The sequence below is a fragment of the Sardina pilchardus genome, chromosome 5, assembly GCF_963854185.1.
Source record: "Sardina pilchardus chromosome 5, fSarPil1.1, whole genome shotgun sequence".
NCBI lineage: Eukaryota > Metazoa > Chordata > Actinopteri > Clupeiformes > Clupeidae > Sardina > Sardina pilchardus.
The window spans coordinates 17,782,065-17,797,749 of record NC_084998.1 but is presented as its reverse complement, the minus strand read 5'-3'; the positions used below and the strand labels follow the sequence as shown (position 1 = coordinate 17,797,749).

Here is a 15,685-nt window from a genome sequence, read left to right as displayed (position 1 = left end):
AGTGGAAGAGTTCTGTGTGGCAGATTTTTGTCTATACCAAGAATAAGGCTTTTTTTCACAGTGCAACAATGTTTTTTGTTTTAACCCACTATGGTTTACTATGTCCAACAATGTAATTACTGTATGTGTTATTAATCTAGTAGGACCTACAAATGTTAGTAAAGTAATCTGTGTCTATATATTTCAGACATAGAAGATTTTGGAAATTTTCCAATTTATGCCGGGGCAGAAGAAGAAACCATTGAAGAACGACTCTCAAAACTCAGCAAAACAAGAATGATACCGAGGAAACCAAGGTAAGCATATGCTGAGATTTCTGGGACAGTTCTTTAACGTGTTTAACCCGCTGTACACATATAGAACCGCTGCTATGTGAATGCAATCACGGAAAAAATCTGCACTTCTCAGTGATGATGGAGGGAAATATAACGTGTGTTCAAAGAACCCTAGAGTATGTCACTGAACAGTTCCTTCGCTCCAGGTAATGCAGAAAGGCTATAGCCTCCTCCATACTCCCGGTGTAAAAACTACACTCTTCCGCTGTCAGGCATGCACTGACATCACGGCCGCATTTATTAGGCGTCAGTATCTGGTCAGCGAAACAAAGCCCAATTTACCCCGCGTTCACACTGTCTACGTCCGTCAACGGATCTCATTCACTTTGCATGGGGCAGACTCGAAATGCATTGTGGGTCCGTCTGTTCCTTCAGCTCCGTTGCCTCCGTCAAGAAAGTTGAGAAATGTTGAACTTTTCAGGCAGCGACGGATCCGTCAGCCAATCAGATTGCGTGTATGCAAATACACATACGGCAGACACAACCTCCGAGATCCGTCGACGGACGTGGACAGTGTGAACGCGGGGTTACAGACATTCTAAATTAGATGAACAACAGGTGGCTGTATAGCCTACATTCCGCATATGCTTCATGTCTGAATGTCCGCTACCGTCAGAAACAGATTTTCATTAAAATGAACTGAATTAGTTCAAAATTAAAAATGGTGAACTAGAACGTGAACAGTTCACTTTGCACGTGTGTGAACTGAACTTTGAACTAGTTATTGAAAAGTGTGAACGTGCACAACATTGTACAAATCTCACCATGGTCTATCACCACAATATCTCACAGATCTCCTCCACCTCTATACTCACATTCCCCCTGCGGTCCATTAAAGGGATATTCCGCCATTTTTGGAAATACGCTCATTTTCCACCTCCCCTCGAGCAAAACAATCGATATTTACCTTGCTCCCGTTAATCCAGCCATTCTGTGAGTCTGGCGATACAACTTTTAGCTTCAGCCTAGCATAGATCATTGAATCGGATTAGACCATTAGCTTCTCGCCTGCTAGCTTCATGTTTAAAAGTGACTAAGATTTCTGGTAATTTTCCCATTTAAAACGTGTCTCCTCTCAAGTTAGAAAGTGCAATAAGACCAACTGAAAATGAAACCTGGCGTTTTTCTAGGCTGATTTGACATGGAACTACACTCTCATCTGGCGTAATAATCAAGGCAACTTGCAAACGTACCATAGGCGCAGTGATATCGTACGCAGCATCCGAAAATAGTCCCCGTAGACAACAAGCGGTAGTAGTGCCAGTAGTTTGTAAGTTGCCTTGATTATTACGCCAGATGAGAGTGTAGTTCCATGTCAAATCAGCCTAGAAAAACGCCAGATTTCATTTTCAGTTGATCTTATTGCACTTTCTAACTTCAGAGGAGACACGTTTTAAATGGGAAAATTACCAGAAATCTTAGTCACTTTTAAACATGAAGCTAGCAGGCGAGAAGCTAATGGTCTAATCCGATTCAATGATCTATGCTAGGCTGAAGCTAAAAGTTGTATCGCCAGACTCACAGAATGGCTGGATGAACGGGAACAAGGTAAATATCGATTGTTTTGCTCGAGGGGAGGTGGAAAATGAGCGTATTTCCAAAAATGGCGGAATATCCCTTTAACAAGGACCTGCTGGCCACCCCCACATCAGGTTGCAGACTTTTTTGGAAACTAGTCTTTCTCTGCCAATGCTCCCACACTCTGGAACAGTCTACCACTCCACGTCCACTCTTCCCGATCCCTGTATATGTTCAAAAAACACCTCAAAAGGAGAGACAGGAGAAACTTTTCAATAAATAAAAATGTGTCTGCATTGGCCGAAATTAGCTAGTAAATATTGGCTTATCGGATATCGGTTAAAATTCAGTATTGTGCGTCCTTAGCGTCATTACAATGTGAACACTATCTAAATATGAATTTTCTTCGTTTGTCTTTATTTTGTGTTTCTGTTTATTTCTACTTTGTGACAACAGAGAATGATATGTATTTTGTTCATTTGCCATGCATAGCTCTCCAAAATATATTGCATTTATGTTGAATCATTTTTCAGAATTTCTTGATCCATGAAGTAATCTAGTATAATTCAGAAATAATGAAAAAGTAAAGTGCAATGACTTTGAAGTGCTTTTATATGAAATGAAAAGGACTGAGCCTGGGCTAACCAAATGTTAGGCAGTGGCGCTGACACTGGTCCTCTACACCTAGCTACAACATAGTAATGGTAACTTGTTGTGTTAACAATTGTTTGCTTATTGCTTGTAACTTACATGTGTTTAGATGTGTATTGAGTTGTTACCACTACTGTGACCCACTTACTACCCATCTGTGCTACCCCAAAATTTGTTTTCTAGGCATGTGACTTATCAGCATATCACTAATATATTGTACTTTACAGTGACATGACCTAACACATACAGTACTACACTTTTTCTGCTCTTTATTTTTCAGGACATATCTAGAGCACATGAAAGAGTTTTTCTTCAGATCTTGTCCCTCTTTTATTCTAATGAGGTAATTATTTAAATTATTATTTCACTTAAGTAATGCAAAAAGTTCAGTATCACCATACCTAAGAAACTGTGCCTAAACCGTGTAGTGTTTTATTCCCCTTTCCTTTTTTATGATTGATAAGATTGTTGTATTTTATAGTTCATTTTTATACTTTTATATATCAAATTAGTTTTCAGATCAAAACTTCTAAAAAAGCTATTTCTTTGATGCACATTGTAGGGTTTGAGATCACAGTGTATCAGACTGCCTACACCATTAGTAACCTCATTCACATTTCAATGCATTTTTGTATGTCATCCTGTGTAATGTAGCTTTTTCTAGATGTAATCAAAAAGAAAAAGGGTTGTATTGTACAAGTTGAAAATAAACATATAAGCTAGGGCAGTGAGGCTAGGAAGAGGGTGACGAGTTATTGAAGAGTGCAGCATTCAGAACTTACAACTAGAAATTCAATTTCGAGGAGTTACAAGGGGATGCAGTCTGCTGGCTATGGTGTTGGTGGGTCGGGCTATTGAGCTGACTGACAGCTGTTTGGTAGGGTAACTGTGATACCTGCAAAGGTGCTTTTGGAGTAACCAAATTTGAAGCTTGTGTGACAAGGCGTTCTTGAGATATGACACTAAGGTGTTTTTGACCTTGACATTTGACCTTTGATCTCGCACATCAATTCACTTAAAGATGAACTGAACTGAAATAATTAACGTTGAAGACGTGTTGGTTATCACAATTACAAATAAATTGCACTAAAAATTTGAATAAAAAAAATCAATACATAGCCTTTTTTAAGCAACACAAAAAAAATGCGTTTGTTAGTATTAGAACGCTCAATTCCAATGACGTCACTGGCATGGTAGGGCCTCCGAAGCAACAGCTGCAACATATGATATACTCACGAAAATGAGCTATTTTAATGTCATGGGTTACACATTTTGAGCATCTGATGGACAGGCATGTAGTGTCTGGCTATCACCAGATGGGGGACGATCAGTTTCAGGCCCCAGCACCCCTTAGATTAAGAAAAAACGTTGACACAAGTCAGACGCACGCCCCCCTGTCACTTTGCGCCGATAAACGCTAAAATACAACATTATGCAGTATTAAACAGAAATCACGACTATAATAATTTTGTTGACAAGGCAGGGGGTAGAGAGAATAAAATACAGATGATCAATTTCGTCATCATATAGCAGTTTGATGGAGTAGCCTAGGCTATTCTTGAAACTGGTTCTCAAACTTTTCATCCTAGCCTACCTGTTCAACGTGCAGTCCTATATATTTAAAAAAAAAAAAAAAAAAAACGTAGCCCAATTATATGCCCACGTATGCCTGCTTTAAACATAGGATGAAAGGGAAAAAAATAATTCCAGCTAGTCAATAATACTGATGTATAATGTGCATAATCTGATCAAAATGACACAGCTGTTTTGAGTTATGGTTATGGGATTTGGCAGACGCCTTTGTCGAGTTAAGGCTATGTTTATTGTTAAGCATTCAGCTATTGTATTTGTGCCACCACGTAGCCTACTGACCGACAAGGAAATCGCTTGCTAAGATCTGCACGCCACTTAGCCGAGTGCACGGAGAAGTTTTGCCGTGTATTGTAGGCAAGTGCAGAGTTGGCAGATTTGTTCGTTGTGGATGCTGATGGATATTGCACTGATGGATTTTGCACGGATGGATATTCCACGGATACCTCGTACTATGGACAGCTATTTCTGCGATTTGAACTCAGAAATTGAACTTGAACTGCATTAACCTGCCCTGAGACGGTGAACATCAGCTAGCTTCAGGGTGAGTAGAAAGGGACATCGTGTAACAGACCCGCTGTGGTTGTTAGCAGCTTATAAACGCATTATGATCGTGATATATCGTCGGAGTCATGACTTAATATGGAGTCTATGGTCAGAGTGCTGGCTTGTTTAGTTTGACATAAGACGTGTTTCTAACGTGTTTAGAGGCTGGAAGTGAGCCCTTTCCCTAGGTTGGATCGTTTGTTGGCTAGCTTGTTTTGTGACTATATGTCCCAGTGTGTCTCAGTTTGTTTTGTTGAACGCTAAAACCTACAGTTAGCTTTATTTGTGTGTGTATGCGAATATACGTTTTTTGTATTTTGACGACAACGTTACATCCAGCCTTTTGCCTAGTAGACATGCTGGGGATAACTAAACCCCTGCCTGGCGACTGCGTTTCAGCGCCCTGTTTTGCGGCAGATAGCATCGGTGGTGTCTATCGGTTTGCCCCTACACCGCATGTACGGTAGCATCACTTGAAAAGACGAAAACTGATGGAATGAACTCAGGTTTCAGTCTTTCATAATTAACCCTCATCAACGACCCTGTTGTGTCAAAAGCACAGCTCTCTAAATAGTTTGTTGACTTAAAAAAAATGTTTGCTACAGACTCGAAATCCTTGGGCTGTCGGAGGGCTAGCCAGTTTAGGCAGATAGGACTAACTATGCATTGAGGGCTGGTTCCTTGTCAAAGTACCCTGCGGGAAAAGGTTACTCAACCCCAGCTGTTACCTTATACATTTCATTACTGCAGCCAGGGGCCTAGTCCTGTTAGTTTCCGTGTCCTTAGCCATGTCAGTTAGCCCAAATGGACTCTAGTTAGCCACAGACCCACTACCTAAGATGCTGCGCAGCTAGTGCTAGTCATAGGCGCTAGACTGGCTTACCATGCCAGTGACGTAGCTGGTTGTTGAAATCCAACATGGCGGCGCCCATGTAACAACAACACCACTTTCACCGTATCATTTTGTTCCTTTAAACAAATCCAGCCATTTTAATCATTGTACCAATGAGAAGAAATAAAATACATCTGTTATATCACATTTACTTCAAATTTCAGTTCAGTTCATCTTTAAAGAGTAAGTCGGCGAAAATTGAAAGAAAAAAAAATGTTTTTCTGCATGAAAATACATCAACTAAGCCACGGAAGAAGTATTTTTCGTTGATCACGCAGTACAGAGCTAGCACGGGCAAGAGCTACAGCCCAAAATAGCAAACAGTGGGTTAGCATGGGGCTTGCAGCCACATGCTTTCAAACTCGCATTTTTAAACCACTAACATTGCTCAAAACAGCGCCAAACCTCGTCAGCAGCTTGCTCTAGGTGTCTACACATAAAACGAAGCACCAATACGTCTGTAAACTTTGGAATAGTTTGTATACACTTAGAATCAGTTCAAGACAGCAACCGTATCTGAAGCACAGAAATGTCACACGAGACCTCGAACGGGAGCATTGCGTTCTATAATCACGGACTTTCCTTCGTGAGGAGCTGGAAGGGGTAAGTGTTCAGTCTTCTTTTATAAACGTCGGGTTCGTGAACCAAGTTGTTGGTGCTTCGTTTTATGTGTAGACACCTAGAGCCATAGATATATATATTGACTAGATGTCGCCTTGGGCTTCTAAGCATACGTCAACACCGGCGCCATCTTAGAGCGGGGATCTGAAGCTCTAAACTAGTTCACCCTAGATATACCTAGAACTGCCGGGCTGCGGTCTTTTGACCGCAGTGATTACAAAAGAAAAAAAATCTTTTCACTCGATTAAATTCCAGGACCCTACGTTCACGACTTTTCCTAAATACGCGTGTTTTATCACCCACAATTTTTACATGATCAAAAGCACACCAGGGGCCCGTTGCACAAAATTAAGATATCCGGGATAAGTTACTGAGCTGGGGGGTATTTCACAAAACCAAGATAGGGGATTTAGACAGGCTTACTGGGTTATCCTGGATGAACATAGCCTTGACTTGGTTTCACAGAAGAGATCACATATAAGTTACCATGGGAATTTATACTTGGAAGCTAGCCTGCTCCCGACCAGGCTACAGCCAAGCTAAGTTAATTCTAATGGTAATTACATTATCTGATTGGTTCTGCTAGCTGTCATTCAAATCAGACCTCCATGCGATTTTTTCAAAGAGCTGTATTCCATTTATGTATTATTTGCTACTTGCATTTACTCGCAAAACAACAGAATGTCTGCCTAATACCATATGGATGTTATTTAAATTATGGTGGCCTTATAATTAATAACATACTCGTTGTTTGCTTCTTTTTTGATGGACGTTTGATGAATAGCCTACTGTAGTAGTTGATTGGAAGTGTAGGGGAGTTTTCAACTAATTTGGCTTTTAAGACAAATGAAGATATATATAGTCATACTGTGTGCATCTTTGCGGTGGCAAAGCGCTTTCTTAATGACATTGCGTGCCGAGACAAGGAAGCTCTCACACGTGGGTGCATACGTACATTTGCATTCACTTCGTCTGCCACACCTACTCCCGCTATGTAACAGAAATAATCATGATTCCCATCCAAAAAAGTACAACTTTACCTCGTTGTTAGTCTATATCAAAAGCGGTTGTTCACTTTGTGTGCAAGACGCCATTTTCGCGTCTTTTTTATTCCAACCGTGGGTTATTTGGGGGAGAAACGAGAACGTGCACACATACCGAATAACTTACACCTGGCTTGACCTAGCCGCCTCAACTCATCTGCGCTCAGCATTAGTGAAACGTATTTAGCATGTTTACTTTGACCAGGCTTGGTCAACCGCGTGTGTCGTCACTTATCTTTGATCTACTTACTCTGGTTTTGTGAAATACGCCCCTGCACTCAATGAATCCAAAACAAGAGCATACCGGCTAAATTGGTTGCTCAAAGACCAATCCAGGATGAGCAGACACGGATTCATCAAGCCAGGTGTAAGTTATCCGGTATGTGTGCGCGTTCTCGTTTCTCCCCCAAATAACTCAAGGTTGGAATAAAAAAGACGCGAAAAATAGCATCTTGCACACAAAGTGAACAGCCGCTTTTGATATAGACTAACAACGAGGTAAAGTTTGACTTTTTTGGATGGGGGGATCATGATTATTTCTGTTACATAGCGGGAGTAGGTGTGGCAGATCAACTGAATGCAAATTTACGTATGCACCCACGTGTGAGAGCTTCCTTTGTCTCGGCACGCAACGTCATTAAGGAAGCGCTTTGCTTCCTTAATGACGGAGTTGAGGGAGTTAATGTTAAACGTTAACTCCCTCGACTAATATTTAGGAGACCCGGGTTCACATCTCGGCACGAACGAAATGTTGTAGCTAATATCAATTGACTGAATTCACAGACCGTTTTTCAACGTCGACGAACAATTATTTTTTGTTAATGGTTTTTAATAACAAACTATCTGAAATAAACGGATGAATCACAATACTGTTTACCAATAACGAAAAATAATTTCGCCAGCCAATAATTTTCTGAGCCAAATTGAGCCGCCATCTGACACACTGGCTAAGCCAGTTAGACTTTTTGCATCTAAAAATAATTATATCATACTTTTGTTAAATCTTCAGGGCCCGGTTGCAGAAACACCAAAACCAAAGATTGATGATATGAACCAAATATTCTGGAACAGACGCTACTGCGACTTCCACCGTTTCCAGAGATTGCTGCGCTGTTCACAACGCATGAAGTCTACATTGAAGTGAAACGTGCAGAACTTTGTCCAAAACAATACAATAACATTGTGTGTTGAGATCTAGTATAATATAGACATCTGTAGACATGAAGTGGCAACTAAAGCCATTATCAGCCATGAAAACTTTGCCGGCTGCAGCAGCATTTAGGTTTGGCTGAGCCAGCTATCCAGCCAGCCAATAACTTCATCAGCCAGCCGTTATTCTCAAAGCAAATGGCTTCGGGGTCTAACACACTATCCATGGCAAACATAGCCTATTTGAAACCGATCATTCCCCCTCCCCCATACACTCGTCTAACCAGTTCACTTAGGCTACAGACATCACTGCGGCATTGAGGACAACTGCCTCCCCACCCCCACCCCCTCTCTCTGCCCCCTGCATAGGCTGTAGGCTGGCTGTTTAGGCAACTCGTGGAAGAATGCGCAATCATGTTTCATCGCATATGCGCGTTTCAGAATGTTCGAATTCACCGGTGTGCGTGTAGTTGTGTGAATAGAAAATAATAGAATACTTTATTGATACCTTGCTCAAAAGAACTTCAGCCATGAACATGTCGGGGATTGAACCAGCAATCCTTGGAATTTGGGGCTAAAGCTCTAGCCAGTGGGCTACAGCTCTGCCCCACCAAAGTGTTAAAACGTGTGTCTCAATGCTGAATCACGAATTCACATAGAAGTTAGCTTAAATTGTAGAAACAATAGGCCATAGCTTTTTTTCAGCAGACATCGCAAACATAGCCTACACATTCGCAAAACGGAGAACATCTTTCACTCATCATTTTTAATTAGGCTACTTCTCCCGCCTATGCCTGCTCAGCATAGTTGCTCTCTCTATCTCCCTCCCTCCGAGGCAGCTAAACCCTATAAGATGCTTCTCCCTAAATGAATGAAAATAGTTTTAGAAAGTAGCCGCGGTAGCCTGTAAAATGCAGCATGAAATCCTGGCTACAGTGCAATTGAAACCAGACTAGCCTAGGTTAGGCTCTTTGTTCCAGGTCTGATCATTTTCGGCGGCGCGAACATATAGGCTACCTAGAAGAATAGAAGTGAATTTGTGGAGTGAATTAGAACTAGCCACCCATTCATTTTAGAGTTTAGATTATCTGCCCAAACCCGAACTGCGGGCCGGTGTTACGGTTTTAAGTCAAGTTTGCTTAAGGTATGTTCAAGAACTCTTCCAGAGTTTTTACCTCAAACAACACAAATCAACACAAATAAATGAACAGATAACTCAAACGTGCTGTGTGTCATAATGAAACAACCACAGACTATCAACAACACGGTCTGACACGATGACACATGGCTTGTGCAAACTGAATTTCTGACCAAACGATTTGATCTAGCTATCATTATGTGTAAGTAACAGTCTCCCAGTCTAAGGACTCAGCGGTCTTTTGACCGCCTCAGCCGCACTTTAAGTAGTTCACACCAGCACAGCCTTCTAGTAGGTCGTCAAAGCGGTCAAATGACCGGGGCGCGGCGCTTCTAGGTATAAGTGGGTCAGAACGGCACGGCGCTTCTAGTGTTAAGTGGAGTAGATCCCCGCAGCAAGATGGCGTCTCTATTGACGCATTCCTTCCTATGAACAGCAGTAGTCAGGGCGACATCTAGTCAATATATATCTATGACCTAGAGCAAGCTTCTGACGAGGTTTGTCGCTGTTTTGAGCAGTGTTAGTGGTTTAAAATGTGATTTTGACTAACTGTAGTCCCATTCGGCAATAGCTTCTGTGTGAGATTCTCGTGTGACATTTCTGTGGTTCAGATTGGGTTGCGGTCTCAAACTGATTCTAAACTTACGGTAAACGAAGCGCCAATCAGTCTGTAAACTTTGGAACAGTTTGTATACACTTGTATACAAACTGTTCCAAAGTTTACAGACTGATTGGCGCTTCGTTTTATGTGTAGACACCTAGAGCAAGCTGCTGATGAGGTTTGGCACTGTTTTGAGCAATGTTAGTGGCTTAAAAATGCAAATTTGAAAGTGTATGGATGCCAGTCCTACTCTATGCTAACCCACTGTTTGCTATTTTGGGCTGTAGCTCTTGCCCGTGCTAGCTCTGTACTGCGTGATCAGTGAAAAATACTTCTTTCGTGGCTTAGTTGATGTATTTTCATTCAGAAAAACCTTTTTTTTTTTTCAATTTTCGCTTACACTTTAATCCATACAAACACTCATACCAGATTTCAGGCATGTACGGCAAGGCATTCTTGAGATATCGCACTCAGAGTATTCATAGACTCGACCATCAGCTCACTTCATCTGTGAGTCCATACAAAAATCACTCATACCACGTTTTAGGAATGTACGTCAAGGCATTTTTGAGTTATCACACTCAGGCCCCGTTTACATGACAACGCTGGTTGTTTTTGTCTTCACCACTTTCACACCTTTAACGATACTGGTCAAAAAAACATTTGCGTTTACACACAGGTGAAAATGGCAAGTTGCCCAGAAGAAGCACGCCAGTGGGTGTTCCCGACCGTAGCTATGCAAATGCCCTTCCTCGTCAACAGTGGTGGACGAAGTACATTGATTATGTACTTAAGTGAAAGTATAGATACCTTGTGTCAAATGTTACTTGAGTAAAAGTGAAAGTACCCACTTTGAATTTTCACTTAAGTAGAAGTATAAAAGTATTTGCCTTCACATGTACTTAAGTATTACAAGTAAAAGTACTTCAATGAATTATGGTTCTAATGGCTTAATTATAATTATAATTTATCCTTTTCACATCAAAGCTCCTGCTAAATCAGCTTATATAAGGTGAAATACTAATGCCACTCTTCAAATAGTTTCTTACATTTGTCTATTTGCTTAGAAGCTATCTACAGTGGGGAGAACATGTATTTGATACCATGCTAAAGTTGCCTAAAAAGAGAAATATAAAATCATCATTTGACAATTGATCTTAATGCCTTAATTCAAAAAATGAGTAAAAATCAAACTGCAAACAAACAGATTGCCATGGTGCTTTTTCCAGTAGGCCTATTAGCCTGTTTGATTCTCATTGAGCTCAATGCAAATCAAACAGGCTAATAGGCCTACTGGAAAAAGCACCATGGCAATCTCTAGCTGTGGTGAAGGGTATGATGACGTGGGGCTATTTTAATTCCAACGGCCAAGGGAACTTTATCAGGATGCATATATCCTGGATCCATGAAATAGCTGTCCTTTAAAAATAAAAAAATCTACCTGCCCCTGTGTTAAATTCCCATAGGGTTACATAGGGGGTCAAATACTTCCTTCCCCCTAGCATTTATTAAGAACATTTATTTATTTACGATACATTATTCAATCACAAAGAGAATTGGTGCCCCCCCCCCATTATGATAATAATGACAAAGTAATTTTGTTGTAGAAAATAAATTTGTTAAGAACTATGATGCTGTTTGATTCATTTATAAATGGTACACTGTCACTTTAACACTCTTGCCGGCTCCACTCAGTGGCTGCCCTTTATAAAGCGGAGATATCAGTTATCAATGCACTCTCTCCCTTTCATGCACGCTCACACGTTCCCTATTACGTTATGAGTAACGTTATGAGTAACAAACACGCACATTAGATTTGCTGCAATAGAGATTTCAAAGAGTAGGCTTTCATCTCTATGTAACATTGATATTGACATTGTAAATGTACACATTCTCTAAGAAGAGTGTTAGTTTGCAGGAATGTTAACCACAACGTCGTTGCTGGAAATAAAAAAAATTGCGAAAAGCCAATGATAGCCTAAGTGCGTGGCGGGCCAGATCTAAACTAATGCATGCTCGGTGGGCCGCACTGAAGTGCGTGCAGGACGCAGTTTGGACACGTGATTCGTTTTGCCAAAATGGAACGAGAGGGTTTTCATAAACGTAACGGAGTAAAAGTACGAGTTTTCACTTAAAAATGTAGTGAAGTCAAAGTACAAAGTCTCACCAAATATAAATACTTAAGTAAAGTACAGATACATCAATATGCTACTTAAGTATTGTAACGAATTACATGTACTTCGTTACTGTCCACCACTGCTCGTCAATGAGCGCGCTCAAAATCTTAACAGCAATGTAAGCAGGGCTGCCAAGTCTCACGCTTTGAGCGTTGCCGTAGTTCGAGCAACTCTGATTGACTGACCGCAATAACCAACCACGGAAGGCAAAACGCAATATAAACCAATCAGAAGCAACGTAAGGCGGGTCTTGCCGTTGAGCGCTGAGTCCCACATTTAAAAAGTTCTCCTACTTGCTAGATTTTGTTCACTGATTATTCGCTGTTTCTCCTGGAGTTTCCAAGTTAACATGTAGCCTATTGTTGTAAGGCTGCTATAAGTCTATCATTGTCCTATATTTGTTGCAGAGCTGTGTAACATTTATTTGCCTCTCCTCTTAGTCAGTTAGCCTAACACTTGAAAAAGCGACTCTAATTGGAGCTGCCAATTAAGTGTCACGCTTTGAGAGTGACAGTCAAAATTTTTTTCGCCTGGCAGCCCTGATGTAAGATATGTCAAGCACATTCTACATCTTGGATGTTTGCACAACCATTGAGCTAATGCACAGTATTGCTTTTCAGTTTCTGTCTTGTAATGTTATTGTATATGGCCCCCTAGAATAATATCAAATGTCTATCAGAACTGCCCGCCGCACTGCTCAACACCTGAAGCAACCCTGTATTTTGAACGGTTAATATAGGCGACGGACATTCGCCTACATTATTTACTGAAATGTAAAGGAGGCCAGCGTGCCAGTAGCTATTGTGGTATCAGACACTACAAATGATTTAGGGTAGGCTATTTTATTTACTTGGGCTACGCAAAACACAGGGCAGTCTGTGGGGCATTGTATTTCGAGGCATTTGTAAGATGTTTTGTTTGGAATGGCTATCAAAACATTTTCGGTATGGTTTGGGATTTAATATAGCCTACTTTTAGACTGTCTGATTATATCACTAAATGTTGGGACTCGAACACTGAATTCTGGGGGATATTTGATGGTTTACTATTACAGTAAGCGTTACTTGAGAATGGCCACTTCCCTCACGCGTTGCCTGATTCACGCTCTGCGTGAAATGTATTACAGCTGCATTACAACTTACCGCCACGAGGTGGCAGTACAGTCCGCTGTAGCATTGCTGCGGTGTGACTGATACTGTAGCCCAGTTCTACTCATTCAATAGGCGGCCAGGAAGCAACCTCTAAGTGGCCCAGCCCATATAGTATATTTCGGAGCTTTCGGAAATGCCAACAGAAATCCCTAGGAGCCTAGTCACCTACAGACTGCAACAATACAACTCTTTTATTGTTTTGTTTTTTTGGGTGTTTGTAAATTCAGTCTGGCACTCTGAAAATATTCGCAAGGCTCTGCACTTCGAAAAAGACGAGCATGAACTAACAAAACTATTTGTCATAGGCCTAGTTCAAAATTGCCATTAACACAAGCAGCAGATTGAAACTAGAAAATGTAATTCCATGGAAGGAATTACCATTGCATGTAAATGTAAAAAGGTTGCTGTGTAAAACATTGTATTAGTTAAAAAGACACAGGCTGTATGACAATAAGAATAGATGAATAACAACCCATTTTACAGTTCCACTGAAATTACTTGGAAACCCACATTTAAAAAGTGATTCATGAAAATGCATTAAAATTGTGGATAGTAGGCTATTTTGGAAAATAAATCTTCATTTATCAAAATAATAGACTGAAACAAAGTTGCCAACTTCAAACGAGTTGCAAGCGCTGACACTTTGTTTAGTAGGCCTACGTTCACCAACGTAGGCTATGATGTATGCAGCAACAGGTAGGCTGAGGAAATGATATAGCAAACGTTAGCTAGCTTGCTAACAACAGACATGATGGCAATGATGAGAATGATAACAATGTAGCTTGTAGCCTACTGTACAAACGACTGTGAGAAGGCTTAAACCTAAATGGTAGCCTACAACTGGCATGTCTATCAGGTTGGACGCTGAGTTAAGACTGGCGTGGCTAGAAGCTAACGTTAAATTTGACTGTCGTTAGCTAAATATAGCCTAGTGCTTACGTTAGGGTTTGAATGGTCCCAACGTCACCAAGAGCTAACCGGTTACTGTAACGAAGCAAGATATGAGTGGGCTACTGCAGGAGACAAGACGAAGACGTTCCGTGGCATGGTATCAACGTTAGATTGCTTCTTCTAGTCACTAGTGTTTACAGCCAGAGTGGGTTAAAGCGGAGCAGATGGCTAAGGATTCTTTGCTACAGCTGTAGCTTAATGAGCACTACGTAACAATCAATTTCTGCCGCCAAATGTCTTAACGTTAAGTCTATGGGATTTTTGAACTCTTTTATCGTAAATATCTCAAAAAGTATAAAGTTCACAAATGTGAAAAATACATAAAACAAATCTCCGTTACAAGACCTGTGTATGAGTGTTTGAATGACGTCAAACGGTTCAGTGGTTTTAGAGCCTTTGATAGTTGATTTTGGTCGGAAGCAGAATAATTATAACGATAAGAAGAACAGGGATAACAGTACATTGCATTTACATGCAATGAACACTTTATGTTTCATTGAGAGTTTGACAACGGTGATGATGATATGCAAACAAGTTTTATTGAGTTAGACTGCTTCTCTACAATAGTTCCGTAATCTGACGTAGGATATTTCCTCATGAATGTAATTCTGTAATTTCTCTTTGGATAGCTATCTATCTATCCAATGGCGTCAGTTTAGTTTTCAGGGGACAAAACGCTATTTTACAGCTTGGTTTGATAAGTGCTGGGGACATACATTTTATATGATCTTAACGATGTTGAGGACTGTTGCGTTTCTGACTCTGTTACGCTGTTGTCGCCAGAACCAGTTTTAAACGCACAGGCCTACTAGGCTATATTTAGGTTACTTTATCAGCTTCGTACTTAAATGGCTCATTCCGAGGAGAATGAAGGCTAGTTCGATGGTTTCTATCATGTCCTCAGGACTCAACTCGCCCAAAAAAACCCGAAACCAGAGCCAGAGTGATGCTTAAATCGCGTAGGCCCACCGGTCTATGTCCCAAGTAGTCATTCTAACTCCACGAAAATTACCACCGCTGGTTAGTTTGCTTTGGTTTGTGGAGTAATCCATATGGATTGGTGAAAATGTATAGGCTTTAGACCTACTTTCACGGGGGGCAGAGACATTTTTAAAGGTGGTCTAGGCCCTCTATGAAATACAGTAGCCAAAGCATAAATCTTTTAATCGTAGTTCCGTGGGCTATTCGAAATTGCGCTCTGATCAGCGGAGGACGGGAGCAGTGAATCTAAATATTGGTCGTTTATCGAAGAACAGTAGCCTACCATGCCTTACCATTATCTTTGATATTTCAGTGCATGGTTTTGAATATTTTAACAGTTG

At 40.8% G+C, this 15,685-nt stretch overlaps 1 protein-coding gene across 2 annotated transcripts in view; it reads left to right on the top strand.

Moving 5' to 3' along the window:
- The window catches only part of LOC134080352 (uncharacterized), a 257,953-nt gene that overhangs the window by 123,696 nt on the left and 118,572 nt on the right, over positions 1–15,685 (top strand). For both annotated transcript variants that reach the window (XM_062536752.1, XM_062536751.1), the window contains exons 26-27: positions 188–296; positions 2,785–2,847. In XM_062536752.1, coding sequence (XP_062392736.1) covers positions 188–296; positions 2,785–2,847 — 172 coding nt within the window. The remainder of the gene's footprint in view (positions 1–187; positions 297–2,784; positions 2,848–15,685) is intronic.